Source organism: Artemia franciscana, unplaced genomic scaffold (genome assembly GCF_032884065.1).
Source record: "Artemia franciscana unplaced genomic scaffold, ASM3288406v1 PGA_scaffold_32, whole genome shotgun sequence".
NCBI classification, from domain to species: Eukaryota; Metazoa; Arthropoda; class Branchiopoda; order Anostraca; family Artemiidae; genus Artemia; species Artemia franciscana.
The window spans coordinates 1,852,608-1,870,866 of NW_027062665.1; the positions used below are offsets into that span (position 1 = coordinate 1,852,608).

An 18,259-nucleotide genomic window follows, 5' to 3' on the forward strand; every position below is an offset into this window, starting at 1 on the left:
TGTGACGAGGTCGGAAGAGCCAAAAGCCAAGAGCTCATATGGCATGAGCTCTAGCAAAATTATAAGAATCAACAGATTGATTTAAAAAGAAAATCAGAGGCTTAATGCCGGTCGGGATTTAAAATAAGAGCTCTGAGTCACGAGGTCCTTCTAAATATCAAAATTCATTAAGATCCAATCACCCACTCGGTAAGTTGAAAATACCTCATTTTTCCTAATTTTTCTCTCCCTTCAGCCCCCCAGATGGTCGAATCGGGGAAAATTACTTTATCAAGTCAACTTGTGCAGGTCCCTGACACGCCTACCAATTGACGTCGTCCTAGCACGTCCAAAAGCACCGAACTCACCAAAGCAATGGACCCCCTAGCTCCCCCAAAGAGAGCGGATCCAGTCCGGCTACGTAGGTAGGTAGGTAGGTATGCGTTTATTTCATCAAATAAAAATTACTAAAATTGCAACGTCAATCACGCATCTAGGACTTGCGCTTATTCTTCCCACCAAATTTCATCCCGATCTCTCCACTATAAACGTTTTCCAAGATTTGCCGTTTCCCCCTCCAACTCCCCCAATATCATTGGATACGGTTGGGATTCAAAATAAGAGCTCTGAAACATGAGGTCCTTCTACATATCAAATTTCATTAAGATCTGATCACCCATTCGTAAGTTAAAAATACCTCTAATTTTAAAAAAAAATTCCTCTCCCTCCAGCCCCCCAGATGGTTGAATCGGGGAAACGACCATTATCAAGTCAATTTGTGCAGGTCCCTGACATGCCTACCAATTTTCATTGTGCTAGGACATCCAGAAGCACCGAACTTGCCAAAGAGCTGAAAATAACCCCCAACTGCCCCAAAGGGAGCCGATCCGTTCCAATTATGTCAATCACGTATCTAAAACTTGCGCTTATTCTTCCCATCAAGTTTCATCCCGATATCTCCACTCTAAGCCTTTTCCAATATTTCCGGCTTCCAAGATTTCTGTTTCCCCCCTCCAACCCACTATGTCCCCGGATCCGATTCAAATTGAAAATGGAGCATCTGACCAAGTTTCATCCCGATCCCTCCACTCTAAGCGTTTTCCAAAATTTTAGGTCCCCCCCACCAGCTCCCTTCAATGTCGGGATTTAAAATAAGAGTTCTGAGACCCAATATCAATCTAAATATTAAATTTCATTAAGATCCGATCACCCGTTCGCAAGTTAAAAATACTTTACTTTTTCTAGTTTTTCCGAATTAACCGTCCACCACTCCCCCCCCCCCCAGATGGACGAATCAGGGAATAGACTATCTCTAATTCAATCTGGTTTGTTCACTGATACCCCTGCCAAATTTTATCGTCCTAGCTTATCTGGAAGTGCCTAAACTAGCAAAACAGGGACAGACAGACCGACAGAACTTGCGATCGCTATATGTCACTTAGTTAATACTAAGTGCCATAAAAATAAAAATAAGCTTTTTCAAATGAGTAAAGAGTAACATTAAAACTCGGACCAATTAGAAATTGTTTCTGTATATAGAGGGGGGGAGTGCCACCACCCTTAGCCCTTCAAATTTTAGCATTTGGTTGCTCAAAGATATTTGAAGATGAAAACACTGACCTATAAATATTTAGTGATTCCTATTGTTTTATTTACTTATTGCCTCTATAATATTCGAATTTAATTTTTCAAAGCAAATAGGAATAAATAGCCTAACTCTTCTATTAAAAAAAACTGCGTTTGTTCTTGTCTCAGAGCACTCTTTTTTGAAGCGTTGGCAAAAAAAAAATAAAAAATAAAATAAATCCAAGTTTAGCGTAAACAGTGGGAAGGGGAGCCTAGGGGACAGTGGGGGATGGTGAGCTAGACCTATTTGTTTTGTATTTTAGTGTCACTTTTTAATTTCATTTGTTGAAACCAATTTTTTAAGATTTGATTTCTATTCGTTTTTAATGCCATAATCATGATATTACAGGAAGTATGTCTCCAGTGTTTGTGCATTTCAGTCTTTCACCTTGGAATAAGTTTTTTGACTTTCAATCTAAGATCTTGCCACGAAATCTAGAAGCCTTAATCTCAGGTATCGCATGGGTAGCACTGCCTTTGAAAACATTTTTTATTATTCTAACTTTTCTTATTATAATTGCCACGTTTATATTTGACACAGTGCCATACTTGATTTCCACTGGGAGAAAATGGCACGGAAGTGACCCTGGTCTGCTCTGGCACAAATGCACACAACATAGCAGTTTCTGTTCAGATGACAGCAATTGATTCGATAAGATGACATCGATTGACAAAAAAAAAGCAACAATGACATTAAAAATATGAAACTTCGTACATATATAGTTTAGGCACTTGAAAATTATATTTTGCATCTAGAATTTGATGGTGCAATATACATTAAGATCGGATCACTTCGGGGGTGGGGGGTTAATCCATTCTTCGGAAAGTATCCAATTTGCTTAAGATAATAAATATTGACTGGTTTATTTTTCAACGTTACGGTCAATAAACGGTCTGATATATTTAGGATGAACACGAAAAGCAAATTTTTTACGTACATAGGGTTGTTAGATTTTTTTTTCGAGTTTCATTTCCTATTGGCAAGGGTTGCTATTTACTTAAAGTCTGCTACCACAAACTGTTTGAAACTGAGTCCAAATTTTAGCTCGGAATAAATTACTAAAATCATTCACGTTCTTCTTAATTCATTTACAAATGACTTCTTTAAATCATCATTTGTGGATCAATTAAGAAAAACATACATGACTATTGTCAATCATTCAAGCAAAAATTTCGAATGTGATTTTAGTTTTTTTTTTCGATATTTCGGCAACTTCTATATGGAATAATGATCTTTATGCTTACAAGACAATATTCTTTGTCCTGTTTCCTTATTCAATAGAAGTTATTAACGTCGTGTGGAGGGTATATTTATATTAACGTCAACATGCAGAAACAGAATACGGTCGGATACCCGAAAAGAGGAGACACCCCGTAATGAATACTTGCAGAACAACTTTGTAAGACGCTGTGTCTCCATTTGGAATGGTCTCCCGAGGGACATTATCCCTAAAAACCCGCCTGTTTACTCTTTAAAAGGAAGTCCCATAGACACAACCCTAGGGAGAAAATATGTAAATAATCGACTAGTGGAGTGGCATATCAAACCCTAAGTTTTTAGCTTCAAAGCGCTGTGAATTTTGTCATAAAAACATGACCAGCCAATCTGGTAAAAAATATCTTTTGAATTTATATATCGCCGTTATTACAATTAAGGGTCGAAAATTCTGAAATAATTTTCAAAAAATGATTTGTTAAGCTGCATTCAAAAGGAGTAGCAGCAGGGCAATGTATCTTTAATCACACTTCAATCTCCCTGATCGAAACCTTTTTATCCCCCTGATTTCTCTCTTTTTACTCCACTATCCTCCCATTGTTTTGTGCAGTGGGTTATAAATAGATTATTTATCTAGTTATAAATTATTATTATTATTCTGCTGATTCTCTGTTTGTCCAAGGTAAAAGGTCCAAGGATGAAAGAATATTTAATTTTGGTGGCCTTGACAATTTAACCCTTATATTCCCTGCGAACGATACAATTTTGTTAAAGCCTATAACTGTATTTGGCATCAAAGGAGAAGTTACTTATACTGTGGGATCATTAGTTTCCTATCTTTCCACTCAGAGCCAGAGTTACGGTATTACACTTTTTCGTAGACAGTGGTTCCCAACCCATTTTGGGCCATGCCCTACCTAGGCATTTTCTAAAATCCTTTTGCCCCCCTCGTGATATTAAATTTTTTTAATCAAAATTTTATCATAACTGAAGGAGGCTTAAATCGCCATTAACTTGTTATCTTTTTTGGGGTCGTCCTTAAGGAATGTTTTATACTAATGACAAATTTTGTCTGACTAATACCTTTTATACAATGTATAATGGAATTGCAATACTGTCATGTATCTTTTTTGCTCTTCAAATGTATTAAATAAAAAACAAGTTTTTTTTCTACTAAAAGTAAGGAGCGACATTAAAACTTAAAACGAACAGAAATGTTTCCGTATATGAAAGGTACTGTCTCCTCCTCCACGCCTCACTCTTTACGCTAAAGTTTTTTTGATTGTTTAAAAAAATACAGCTGTGAGAAATAGTCAAAGTTATCGTAAAGAGCAAGGCGTTGAGGAGGGGACAGCCCCTTTCATATATGGAATAGCTTCTGTTAGTTTTAAGTTTTAATGTCACTCCTTGGTTTCAGTAGAAAATATTTTTGACTCCACCTTCACAGAGAAGCCCCCTTACCATGGAAATATCCTCTAGACAATTCGATCCCGGTGAAAATTTACCCCGGACAATTACTCTTAACCCCTCCACGCGTAAAATTGAGACGGAAAAGAGAAAACAAGACATATAAAAATAATTTTTTATAAGAATTCTGGCATATTCCCGCAGTGTATAACTTCCCCTGACAAGCTCACTGCCTGGAACTTCCCTCCCTATGGAAAAACCCCCAACAGAAAATTTGTCACCCCCACCCGAAAATGTACGCATGCATCTCAATAACACATACTATGCGTAATCAATGGGTAGACTTTATAACTTAAGAGCTTTTCACTGGGGCTGTGGGGGAAGGGGGTAATTTTATACCCAAAGGCATAGTTATTAGGCTTTCCAACTAAGATGAACAAAATGGCCATCTCAAAATTTTTATCGGACGATTTTGGGAAAAAGTGGCGGGGGAGGTGGCCTAGTTCCCCTCCATTTTTTTGGTCACTTAAAAAGGACATTAGAACTTTTAATTTCCGTTTAAATGAGCACTCTTCTGATATTCTAGGACTACCGGGCTGATACGATCACCCCTGGGAAAAAAAAATAATAAATAAACACACATCAATGATCTTTCTTCTGGAAAAAATACGAAATTCCACATATTTGCAGATACGAGCTTGAAACCTTTACAGTAGGGTTCTCTGATACGCCGAATTTGATGGTGTGATTTTTATTGATATGATAAGACTTTTAGTAGTTTTCACCCCTTTCCCCTTTTTTTGCAAATCAGGAAAATTTTCTCAGGCTCATAACCTTTGCTGGATAAGACTAAACACAATGAAATCTATATATTTGAAATCAGCATAAAACGCCGATACATCAAAAGAAAAAGAAACAGTTTGTTACCACGAACTGTTGGATGCACAATTTTCTCAGATTTTTCTTTTGGTTGTTATTACGTATATAAGGATTTGCCCCCTCCTCAGAACCTCGCTCTTTACGCTAAAATGTTTGTGAATTTGTAAAAGGCTAATTATTCTAATTAAACGGTCCTTGTGCGCCAGGAGTCATTCTTAAATAATTGGAACAAAAAGTGAGGTACTGAGAAGGGGGCAACCCACTCATATACGTAATAATTTCTGTTCGTTTTATGTCTTAATGTTTTTCCTTACTTTCAGTCGAAGAAAACTTGTTTTTTTTTTTTTTTTTTTATTTAATAGCAACCACAAGCCCAAAACATACAATATCTTTGGTTTATTATCACATAAAATCATAGTTAAGAAGCTGCTTAAGATAATATTAAGTGGCCATTATTTAACAAAATAATAACTTTAGCGTAAAGAGCGAGGTATTGACGAGCGGAACGAAGTCCCTCATATGCGTAATATCAAGGTGTTCGTCCCCTAGTCAATGACTCGTTCTTTACGCTAATGTTCGAATTTTGTTCCAATTCTTTAAGAATGCCCCCTGAATCCCAAAAGCTGTTTAATTAGAATAAATAGCTCTTATGAAATTACTAAAAATACTTTAGCGTAAAGAACGAAATATTGACGAGGGGGCGAACCCCCTCATATAAGTAATAATTTCTGTTCGTTTTAGGTTGTAATTTTGCTCCTTACTTTCAGTTAAAAAAACTTGTTTTTTTAATTTAATTTCTGATTGTTTTTTAAATAATGCTTGGAAATCCAGTGCCCCCTTCATGGAAATTCTCTTCCCGCATGAAAAATTTCACGAATGAAAGTTCTTAAGCCGAACTGGCCAGCCATGACAATAAACAACAAAGAGAGATAAAACTCAAGTAAAAGACATCAAACGAGACTGCACCGGTAGAGAGAAAAGATGAAAAACTAAAAAAATAGGCGTCTTGAGCAGAAAAAAACAAAGATAAAACGAAAAAACCCACTAAACTAAAAACAAATAAAACCACCATCAATACTAATAAGTAAAATTGTTGCAATTATTTCACGTAGGGAAAAGAAGCTATTAGAGTTACTTCAATGAGAACATAAAAGCAACTAGTTGCTTTGATGTTTTATTACTAGTTTTACTAGTAATAAACTAGTTTTATTTGTTTTTAGTTCAGTGTTTTTTTCTTTTTATCTTCGTTTATCTTGTGCCGAGGACGCCTAGTTAGCATACAGGCGAAATATCAACGTTGTTTTAGTTTTTCACCTTTTCTCTCTACTAACCGCAGTCTCGTTTGATGTCTTTTCATTGAGTTTTATCTCTCTTTGCTGTTTATTAAAAAATTTCTCCATGGAAATACCCTCCCACGTAACCCTTTCCCCCGACCCCCCACCAGAAAAAATCCCCCTGAAAATGTCTGTATACTTCCCAATAAACAACAACAAATAAACACACATCCATGATCTTTCTTCTGCCAAATACAATTCCACATTTTTGCAGAGAGGAGCTTGAAACCTCTACAGCACGGTTCTCTGACACGCTGAATCCGATGGTGTGGTTGTCATTAAGATTCTATGACTTTTGGGGGTGTTTCTCCCTTTTTTCGAAAATAAGGCAAATTTTCTTAGGCCCGTAACTGTTGATGGGGCTAAACTTGATGTAACTTGTATATTTAAAAACACCATAAAAATCCGATTCTTTTTATGTATCTATTTGTATCAAAATTTCGTTTTTCAGAGTTCCGGTTACTATTGAGCCGGGTCGCTCGTTACTTACAGCTCGTTACAACGAACTGTTTTGATTTGAATGTAACGTCATTCATATAAAATATGCTTTTTTTAAAAATTAAGTCTCTTAAGTATAGTCAGCCGTAGGGTACAAGTCCTGCCCATAACCCACCAAAATATTGCCATGCCCCATCGGTGGGGCCGGCGCCCCACGTTGGGAATCAAGGTCTTAGAGAATTACATAAATATGCTTAAAAAATAAGTAACTTCGTCTGTTTTCGCCTTCAACAAATTATTCAATAATAAAAAAAAATCAAAGTAATTTTCAAAAATATGTTTTGGCACATGAATAAAGCTGAGACTCAGGTATTGAATGATATAAAAATTGTTGTTTTACGTTGAAACGTTAGTGCCACACGACTGCATAAAAACAACATACAAAACCTGCACAGGAAACGTGCACCTTAACGTACAAAAGATAAAATAGTACAAACAATTGCAATCAAAAGACAATTTCGTGAAAAAAAAAGTTTGTAAAATTACAAACAAAATAGTACAAACAAGAGATAAACGTACAAACAATAAAATTATATTTGGAATTGGTTGAATGAAAACTTGTACAACCATAAACGTCTTTAGAAATTAGGAAAAAATAGATAAGACTATTTTTAATGAAAAAACCCATCACATACAGTTATGCAGTTTTTGGTAGTAGCGGATATCAAATTTAAATGTGTGAGAAAAAAAATCAGCAACAAATAAGCTAAAAATAGGTGACACCCACCAAACAGCTTAAGACGATTTAGTTTCCCTTTGAAGGTTGTGTTTTGGAGTCAGGAGATTGTTAATGTTAAAAATTTTTACTGACAAAAAGCTTTCCGAAATTAGCTGGTTCGCTCTGTTTATTTTCACGATTCGACGGGGTAACACTGACAAAAAAGTGGTATTGCTATTAAAAATACTTCTGAAACAACCAAAAGAAAAATCGTGGAAAACCAAAAGAAAAATCGCGGAAAACTGTAGTTTTTAGGATGAAGTTTTTAGGTATGAAGTTTTTGTTTTTAGGACCCAAGATGCGTCCCAGGGTTAAAAAATACTTTAAATTTTACATCCTTTGTACTTTTAAGATGTACAAAAAACAATTCAGTAGGAAATCCTTTTATAATAACTCTTATATAATAAACTCTGGGTATTTTGGTCACTGTGCATGTGACAAAAATATCCAGAGATTTTGTCATTGTTTTTACTGTCTAATAAAAGGATTTATTGAACTATTATTTATATATCATGGAAAGGCAGTTTGGTCTTTGAAAATTCCCACTTTTAAGATTTTCTAATCTATTCTATTTTTTGTACTTTTTCCGACAAAGCTCCAATATACAAACTCTAACCAACAAAGCTCCAAATTCCCTATCCATTAAAATTGTCAGTCTTATGGACAATTAAAAAAAGAACCTTAACTGACCACCTCCTATGTCTAGAAAGTTAATTATCTCCTCTCTTCTCTTCCCCCTCCCTATCTTTCCTTTTCAACTTGTTTTTAGTGCTATTATTTAATATATTTAGTGCTTAACATAATGCTTAATCAGTGCTGTAATTTAATGTAATAAATGTAAATGTGGTACTATTTAATCTAATGTTTAGTCCTACGTAGCTTTACGTTTTTTGCTAGTTTAAAAATTAAGGTGTAAAAGGCGGAATTCTGGTTATAAAAGAGATAATAGTAGCTTATTACTGGGCTAATGCATTACGCATATAACACAGTATACGAAACTGAAAGCAGTTGTCCGGCGTGCGCCCAAAGTGGCCGCCTATTAATAAAAAAATTAGGAAAATATAAAAAACGAAACAGGCGGGGCTAATGGGACTTGTAGTATTAACTCATGAATAGGCACATCTTAATACCTAGCTGTTTCCTAGTTTTATATTTAGTCTCAAGTCAATAATAGTTCCAGCAGCTTCAACGTTTTAGTACATGGGCTACATTTTAGAAAACATGTGCTTGAATTTCCACTATTTTGGTAAATATATTTTTGTAGTTTTTATTGCCCAAGGAGGCTCCCCCGACGCTTACCTTTAGTGTCCATGTTAAAAAAAAAGTGCTCTATTCTGTTGTCTAGTGCCTAAGATGGAAGCAAAATTACACAAGAAACAAATGATTGACAAGAAAAATCTAACGATTGACGTCATATTTATGAGTACATTTCAAGAGAACGAGTTATATCATTTCCATCCTAGACAATCCCGAACCTAGACCATCAAACGTTTGTTTTATTATTGTTTTCTGGGTTTATTTTTCTTTTATAAGCCAACACTAGCTGCGAAAGTTGGCGATGACTACAACAAAAAAAGAGTCTAAACATTTTTTCTGTTCTATTTTCTTTTTGAAAGAGCTGGTCTTCTTTATTGCAATTTGATCTTCTTTTAGCCTATAACAAGATATTGTGATTTCCTTTGCTAATTTTAGTCACTTGCCAGCTACAGAAAAAACTTCCTACTTCGATGGAAGTTGTCCATTCCAATTTCTATTTATATAATGATTCTAGATAACATCTCAATCCTTTAATCTCCGAGTCAATCCTCCTGTGACAGTCAATTTTCTGTGACTGTCACAGTGAGGATTGTCTTTGACAATCCCCATGTCTTTGCAAATCAACAGCTGATTGTTTTAAGACTTGACAAAGAACTAGTCCATAGCGGGAGAAGCAGCTTTACTCTTTACAGCTGCAATTAATAGCTCGTCATTCGAGAAAATCGTCGTTTGGAGCTTGTTTTTGCAACATTTTAAAGGACAAAGGACAATGGAAATAAATCTTATTGTTTGAAATTGTATATATATGCTATATCGGTATATCTACAACAATAGTCAAGAAAAATGTCTAGAAAAATTAAGAGAAATCAAGAATTTTAATTGTGAATGAAAAAGATAGTTTTTGGTAGCAGCAGGCGACACATTTAAAAAAAAGGAGCGTGGGTAATAAATTCGGCAAAAATAAGCTAAAAATACATGGTGACAAACAGTTTAAAAAGGTGTAGCTTTCCTTTGAAGATGTAGACGTCTTTGGGAGTCAACAAATTGTGAATGTTGGAATGTTTAGGAGCGAAAAGCATTGTCAAATATAACGGATTGGTTTTGCTTATTTATTTTCACGGTTTGAGGTAGCAGCACTGACAAAATATAGTACAACCCCAAAAATTTCATATTTTTAAACAAACAAAAATAAAAATAAAAAAATTGCAATTTTTCAGGAATAAAAAAAACTATGATGGGTCAGGGGGGGCCTAGAGAGGAAACATGACATTGCCCTCCATACGTCTCTTTTTGGCGTTGCTTTAAAATTTTTCCCCTAAATTTGTCCTCCGTCAAAAGTGTTTACTGCTATCTTTGCCATTGACCACACTTAATATGATTACATTTTTGTAGTAATTTTCAATTTTAACAGATGGAACTATAAATCGAGGCTGAACCTCTGACATTACTGTTACCACCATTAACAACTCATTGCAGCGTCGAGCCGTCTGAGGCCAACGCATTTCCGCATGCTCCTCCTCCACCCCAATTGATTCAAAGCTTCCCTCTTTACACCACCACCCTCCCCAATAAGTCCCAATTCCCTTTAAACTTTTCATGTAATCCCTTCCCGCCTCATTTGGGGGGGGGACCTGCATTTCGCTTGTGCCTAGATAGTTAGCCGAAAAGGACGACCGCTGGTACTCTGTCAGTGACCGTCTATAATATGAGCCAAGATATGTTGACATATGAGCCTCAAAAGTCTAGTGTTTGAATGTCAATTATTGAAAGAGGAAGAATAAATGGAATAGTTGTGGGCATCAAGCCATGGCTAATTGTAAAAAAAGTCAAGACTGATAGTTGTTAATGCCAGAATTGCCTCTCATTCAATTGAACCATCTGTCTTGGCTTTTTCTAGAACTAGCCATGACTTGATGCCCACAACTATTCCATTTTAATCCACATACCCTATATGAGAGGGTCGCTCTAGATCAAACAATAGTGAAAAATGAAATTGGCTGAAAATGATAGACTGAGCTGAGGCAATGAATAGATACTGTTTGGAAAGTGAATGGAGACAGCGGATACCCCTACGACTGAAACCGTAAACCTGACCTGTAAGACTGAAAAAAGGACGTTCAAAATTAAAAATTAGTTGAAACATTAGTGTGGCAATCTAAATAGCACAAAAGTTTCGGCAATTCTTAGACTTGGAGGGAGACAGAAATGATCCCTTTTCATGAGGATCTCAATAGTGTGCATCGGGGACCCATTCTTCATGAGGTGGTTAAACTGTAACTTTTTGGACGTTTTTACGAACTGTAACACCTAACCAAAAATCGATCGTGCCCAGGCATATTTCCTGACATTTTAGACCACTTGCATTTATTTATCCCTGGCTATTTCTTTGAATAAATACAGGCCATGAAAAAATGGGGGGGCGGAGTCATACGGGACACTTGGCCTTGACTTACTTCATTAAATAAATCTTACCGTCAATCACAGCTATAACGCAGGTTTTCATTATTATTAAGTTCTAAGTATTCATTTTTTTTTTAGCTTTTTAGATCATAAACGAATTTAGAAATGCATCTTGAAAATTGAAGAAATTAGGCAGATGATATCTGTACATCTCTGATTATAAAAATCAATCGAAGTTACATTTATATCTATGGTTACGCCACTACTTGCTCTGATACCTTCCTTCGTAAGACCTACTATTTTGACCCAAAACCATATATATATATATATATATATATATATATATATATATATATATATATATATATATATATATATATATATATATATATATATATATATATATATATATATATATATATATATATATATATATATATATATATATATATATATATATATATATATATATATATATATATATATATATATATATATATATATATATATATATATATATTATATATATAATATATATATATATATATATATATATATATATATATATATATATATATATATATATATATATATATATATATATATATATTTATATATATATATATATATATATAATATATATATATATATATATATATATATATATATATATATATATATATATATATATATATATATATATATATATATATATATATATATATATATATTATATATATATATATATATATATATATATATATATATATATATATATATATATATATATATATATATATATATATATATATATATATATATATATATATATATTATATATATATATATATATATATATATATATATATATATATATATATATATATATATATATATATATATATATATATATATATATATATATATATATATATATATATATATATATATATATATATATATATATATATATATATATATATATATATATATATATATATATATATATATATATATATATATATATATATATATATATATATATATATATATATAAAGAGAAATCACCAATGCAACAGCACAAACAAATTTAAAAAAAAAAAGGGAAGACAGAAGGAGAAAAGGAAGACTGTTTTCCAACATTAGTGATTAATATAGATCAGCACTTGAATGAGGCCTTAACCCTACTCATCCATACAATCACATAGGTCAAACAGCATAGCCATACACAATCAACCATAAAGAATAATCCATGGACAGGCAGTCGTGTCGTCAATAAGTATAAGTCGTCATTTACCAAACAATACAAACAACAAAGACAAATAATTCAGAGGCAAACAACCCAACACAAGGGCCCACCAGGAGAATGCATCCTTGTCTATAGGCAAGTTTGTAAATATATACACTTACACTAAAAAAGTGTAAATATAATTTGAAAAATCGACGCGGAAATGGTTCAGGCCAGACACGTAGAGGTCTTTCCATCCGTTTTTCACTCCACCTGGAATGGTTTTCTGGCTTTTCCTCCACTTATACCTTATATTTTTCATATTTTTTATATATCTTTTATTTTTCATACATGGTTTACACAATCATATATATATATATATATATATATATATATATATATATATATATATATATATATATATATATATATATATATATATATATATATATATATATATATATTCATTAGACCTCTAAAGCATCAAATAGTATTACATTTCGGCTGTGGCGATTCAAAAGGCCTTATGCGAAATTTTTGATGGAAGTAAGATTTGTAAAACACCCCCTTAAACTAAATCAGTTTTATCTTACAAAACACTGGTTATCATAAATTTAAAATAAATAAATCTAAAATTCAATGGTTGAAAATCAGAGTTATGCAAGGAATTTCAATCTATGGGATGGGAGAACCCAAAGTAGGGTCATTAGGACTGGGACCTGTCCCGTTCGTAACAGTCAAAATTTTTCTTAGATTGAAAGTACAAATGAAGTATATCTGCATACATCAATGTTTCATTTTCATGGGAGGACAGGGGGGAGGTACTTTCCCTAATATCAGGAGTTGCAATTTAAGAAAAGTAAAATAGGTTGAAAATAAACAAACGATTAAATATAAAAAATACTCAGCTAAAGAACTTACTTTAAAAATTTAAATTTCCTGGGGGAAAGGGGGTACGAGCCCCAATAAGCTGGTAAAAAATAGACAGGAAAACACGAAAAATATTTTTAAGGGAAAAAATCGCTAAAATTTTATATTTACTTGCTTATTCAATTAATCAATTTAGACTTATTCCCTTTACTCTCACTCCTCTAACATACAGTCTTTGTGCTACACTGCCTTATTTTAGAAATCTTCAAATAAGAGCTAATTACCTGTATAATATGACAATACCACAGTGGCAAACGACCCCATGAACAATATTAGCGATCAGATGAACACTAAAGATAATTCCCAGTGGCTTGCTCATTGCCCAATAGACATGAACTGCTTTGACTGAAAACCATATAAGCGAAATTAAGAAGTTGATAAACTCAATACTTGGTGCTGGCCACGTGGTGAACTCCTGAAAAAAACCATTTACAGTATAGGATGAAACAAATAGAAATTACCAGCATATAAATACAAAAAACACTCTTTACCCTAACTTAATTTCTCTGGGTGCTTCAAGAATGAATACTCCTGTATAAGAGCAATATGATAAAAGGCAAAAAAAAAACACATCGAAAATGAAGGAGTTTAATTATACTCATTTGCTTTAAATAGTACAATAGTCGCGTCAAATGTTTTAAAACGTAATCATTACCCTTTTTGGGTGTTGTTAGCCCAAACAAATTTTGGCTATATATTTGCACATTAGGGGGGTGGGGTGGGGGTAACGCATAACATATATTAAATACGTAACCTAAACATACCTATTCAAGCCAAACCAAACCAAAATACCAACTAAATATTTAACTAAAATATAGCTATTATGTATTTTCCTAGTGAGCCGAAGCTAATTGTCTGGTATTATCACCGTGAAAAGCAAGTGATGTCTTAAGTTCGCGATCCAAATTCTCAATTGTTACTTGTATAATACTTAAGTACCCTTGTTTTCTAACTCCACACTGTCTAGAAACTTTACCCCCCCCCCTTCCTAATGTGCAAGTATATAGCCCAAATTATATACTTCCCATCTATTCTGTCACTTGTCTTTTCTGGCTATGTAACCGGTTTTCTCAAATCTAACCTAACCGTAATTCTTGATTGTGTATCGTTTAAATAACAAGTACTAAAACAATACTTGCTTCATAATATGCAGAAAAATCATGACTAACACATAATGCATGCACACGCGCTATACGTTATCCCACCCCACCCCCTAATGTGTAAATATATAGCCCAAATCATATATTTCCCAGCTATTCTGTCGCTTGTCTTTATGGCTATGAAACTGGTTTTCTCACATCTAACTGAAGCGTAATTCTTACGTGTGTTTCGTTTACTTAACAAGTATCGGTGAGCCTACGTCTAAATCATCAGCGAATTGATGATAACTGATGATTATAATTAGCTGCGTATCATTGAGAAAAACTATGATATAGGTATATTTTTACTACATATTTAATATATATAGGTAATTAGGTTAGGTATTTTACATAATGCGTTCAGCGCGGCCTGCTTTTCATAATTCTTTATTGTAGTTTCCAGAATTTTCTTTCTAAAGTGTTGTATTTTCATCATATTTTGGTACATTTCATTATGATTCACCTAACTTCAGTTCTTGGGTAGGGTTGGGACTTGGGATAATACGTAAGCACCAGAAATCCTAACGGAGTTGTCAGTGTTATTTTTCCATATCAAATAACAGTTTTGTCGATGATGAGCTTTCACTTTATGTTTTAGATTAAAATAGGCAACTAAATTGTCGGGCGAAGTAAGCATAGTGATCGTTAACGGAGGAACCGCTATGTTTTCGAAAAAAAAACCTTAGCCGTTTTCTAGAGTGTTTAGACTTCTTTTCACAACGATGTTATTTGGAAAAGGGAACTAACGAATAGCTAATATAGGAATGCTAAAAGGAACATAAACGTAAAAAAGGGCGTTAATAAAACTGAAATAGAAACCAAAAACTTCAAAACCGGTGACGGTCTTGACCTTAAATAATCAAACAATTTTTCTTAGTTTTAATTTCTATGGAAGACATTAAACACAACAAATAAATTTTTTTTAGGAAAATCCTGTCAATAAAAGAGGAAAACTTACTAAGTAAAATAGATCCAAAAGCTAAAAATTTTCATACAAATTTTATTGACGAGATGTTTTACAAGTGAACCAGTTATGATTGAGACAAGGGTGTAAAAGGGAGAAGTATCTCCAGTTTAGCTTAATTTTGAGAAAGAAATAAAAAAACATAGAATTTAGACGTATGGCCAATATTACAATAATAATAACGCAATACTATAATTATAATAATAATGGAAATATTAGGATAACAATCATTGTTCCCCCACCCCCAAACCACAGCAAAGCTTTCCTGTAACTGTTTGAATCTACCTCGTATTCGAGCGATAGGCAACTTTCAAAATTATGCACAGTAGATCTTGGACGCAACGCGTGGCGGAAATAAGCCATGTATGGCCCAAAATGGTCACACATAGCACAAAAAGGAGCAGCGTCACAGAACAAGTGGCGCTCCACAAAGACGGATCCAAAGCAAAATCTTGGGGGGGGGGCAATGTGACAAGGGCGCCAATAATTGACCTAATTGACAAGTTTATTTAAGAAAGAGTTTACTTAAAGACAAGAAAAATCTTAGGGAAAAAAAACCTTAGCGGTTTCCTGGAGCGTTTAGACTTCTTTTCAAAGCGCTGTTATTTGGAAAAGGGAACTAACGAATAGCTGGTACGGGAATGCTAAAAGGAACATAAACGTAAACTGAACATTAATAAAACTGAAATAGAAACCTAAAACTTCAAAACTGGTGACGCTCTAAATCTTAGGGGGGATCTCCGTCCCCTTGGATCCATCTCCAGCCCTTCAAGACTTACACCTGGTGGAGAAGAATGAACAACCTCTCAGTTGTATTCCTCCGGCCCTTCAACTTACACCGGGCGGAGAAGAATGAACAACCTCTCAGTTGTATTCATACCAAAAATAAATACCTACGAAAGTATGCATGTGCCAAAACACTCCGAAAAGTGCATATCAAGCGTAAAAAAAAAATCAAAACAAAAAAGGATAAAAATCCGTAGTATAATGATGTAACATAATCAAGCAACGAGGGTGGTCATTTGTGCTAATATCAGCTTAAATATCAATCAAGATCTGGCCACTGTAACAGTCAATAATCATCTATTGTTCTTTGAGCAAGATATTTGTACCAACTTCCAATTAAAAACCTATCAATCTTAGTGTATGAATCGATCTATCACGTGATACAAAAACACAGCCATCTGATAGACAAATAATCAGCATCATACCTGATTTATCATGAACAATAGGACAAAACAAGTTGTTTTCTGATAGTAAACCGTTTTAAGGTACCGTTTAAGACTATGTCACGTTTTAAACTACACAACAAAAAAACAGTTTCAAGATATGATATAACCATGTTAATGAGCAATGACCAAGAAATATCGGGATTAACGTGTCACTTTAGATACAAAGTTATATATTTCATCCTGGGGGTGAAACACCCCCAAGAAGGGATATAATCTTGGTAAAAGTTATACTATTAAAGTGAAAAAAAGAAATCACCAATGCAACAGCATAAACACAGAAACAAACACACACCACAAAACTGAACACAAAAATATAAACTATAAAAAATAATAGATAATAATATATAATAAATAATAAATTATGAATAGTAAATAATATATAAAAAGAAGAAAAAACCGAAAGAAAGACAGACATAAGGAGAAAAGAAGACTGTTTTCCTACTTTGGTAATTAATATAGATAAGTAGTGTAACGAGGCCTTAACCTTACTCGTACATCCAATCACATAGGTCAAACAGCATAGCCATACACAATCAACCGCAAATAATAGTCCATGGACAGGCAGTCGTGTCGTAATTAAGTATAAGTCGTCATATATCAAATATTTAAAAATAACAACAAACAAATAATTCAAAGGCGACCACCCAACACAAGGGCTCATCAGGAGAATACACATCTGCCTATAGTGTTTTGGCGCTATTAAATTAATGTTTGAAGGCCCAAATATAGATGTTTCAAGTTGCAAAAAAAAAACGATATTTCGTATTTCCTATCGAGAAGGATAGTTATGAATGCGTGTTTATTTGACTTTTTTTCGTCAGGAGGAGGGATCGCATTGGGATAGTGGTCGTAAATGTTACATAGGAGAGGACCTTAACACCCTCTTTATGCTCACCTTTTCATTTATTTTTTTTTTGTTACAGGTCCTTCAGATCAACATGGGGGTAGGGTAAGTGGGGAACCCATATCTTTCTTTATTTGAAGGAGTATGTTTAGACATATTTTTATAGAATAGGACCATGTTAGACATATGGATACTGAGATTTTGAAAGCTCACCTTTGATTGCTGAAGATCACAATTGTATGCTTGCCTACGGTATAGGGGGGGGGGAGGGGTCCAAAGAACCAGATTTGGCTACAGAGCCCCACTAAATATTTTAACAAGTATAACCGGTATAGCCCCACAATTCTTCCCCAAAATTTTTTTAAGGGATGCATTTTCTCGAAGCATTGTTATGCAAAAGCTTTAGCAGGAAAAGCGGAGCTGAGAAAGCGACAACTGCATCATATGTAGGGTAAGGAGATAAAAAATAAGACAAGATTTATTCATAACTAATTAAATATAAAATTAAAATATGGTATTAATTGCCACAAAGGCTCCTCGGCCTGTAAGGAAAGGGGAGACATAAAAGTAATTTGAACATTAATTCAGAAAAAAAAGAAATATACTTT

The 18,259-nt window shown here is 33.7% G+C and overlaps 1 protein-coding gene across 1 annotated transcript in view; it reads right to left on the bottom strand.

Moving 5' to 3' along the window:
* Positions 1-18,259, bottom strand: part of LOC136041649 (protein tincar-like) — a 139,127-nt gene that overhangs the window by 54,945 nt on the left and 65,923 nt on the right. The window contains exon 5 of the mRNA XM_065726353.1: positions 13,697-13,887. Coding sequence (XP_065582425.1) covers positions 13,697-13,887 — 191 coding nt within the window. The remainder of the gene's footprint in view (positions 1-13,696; positions 13,888-18,259) is intronic.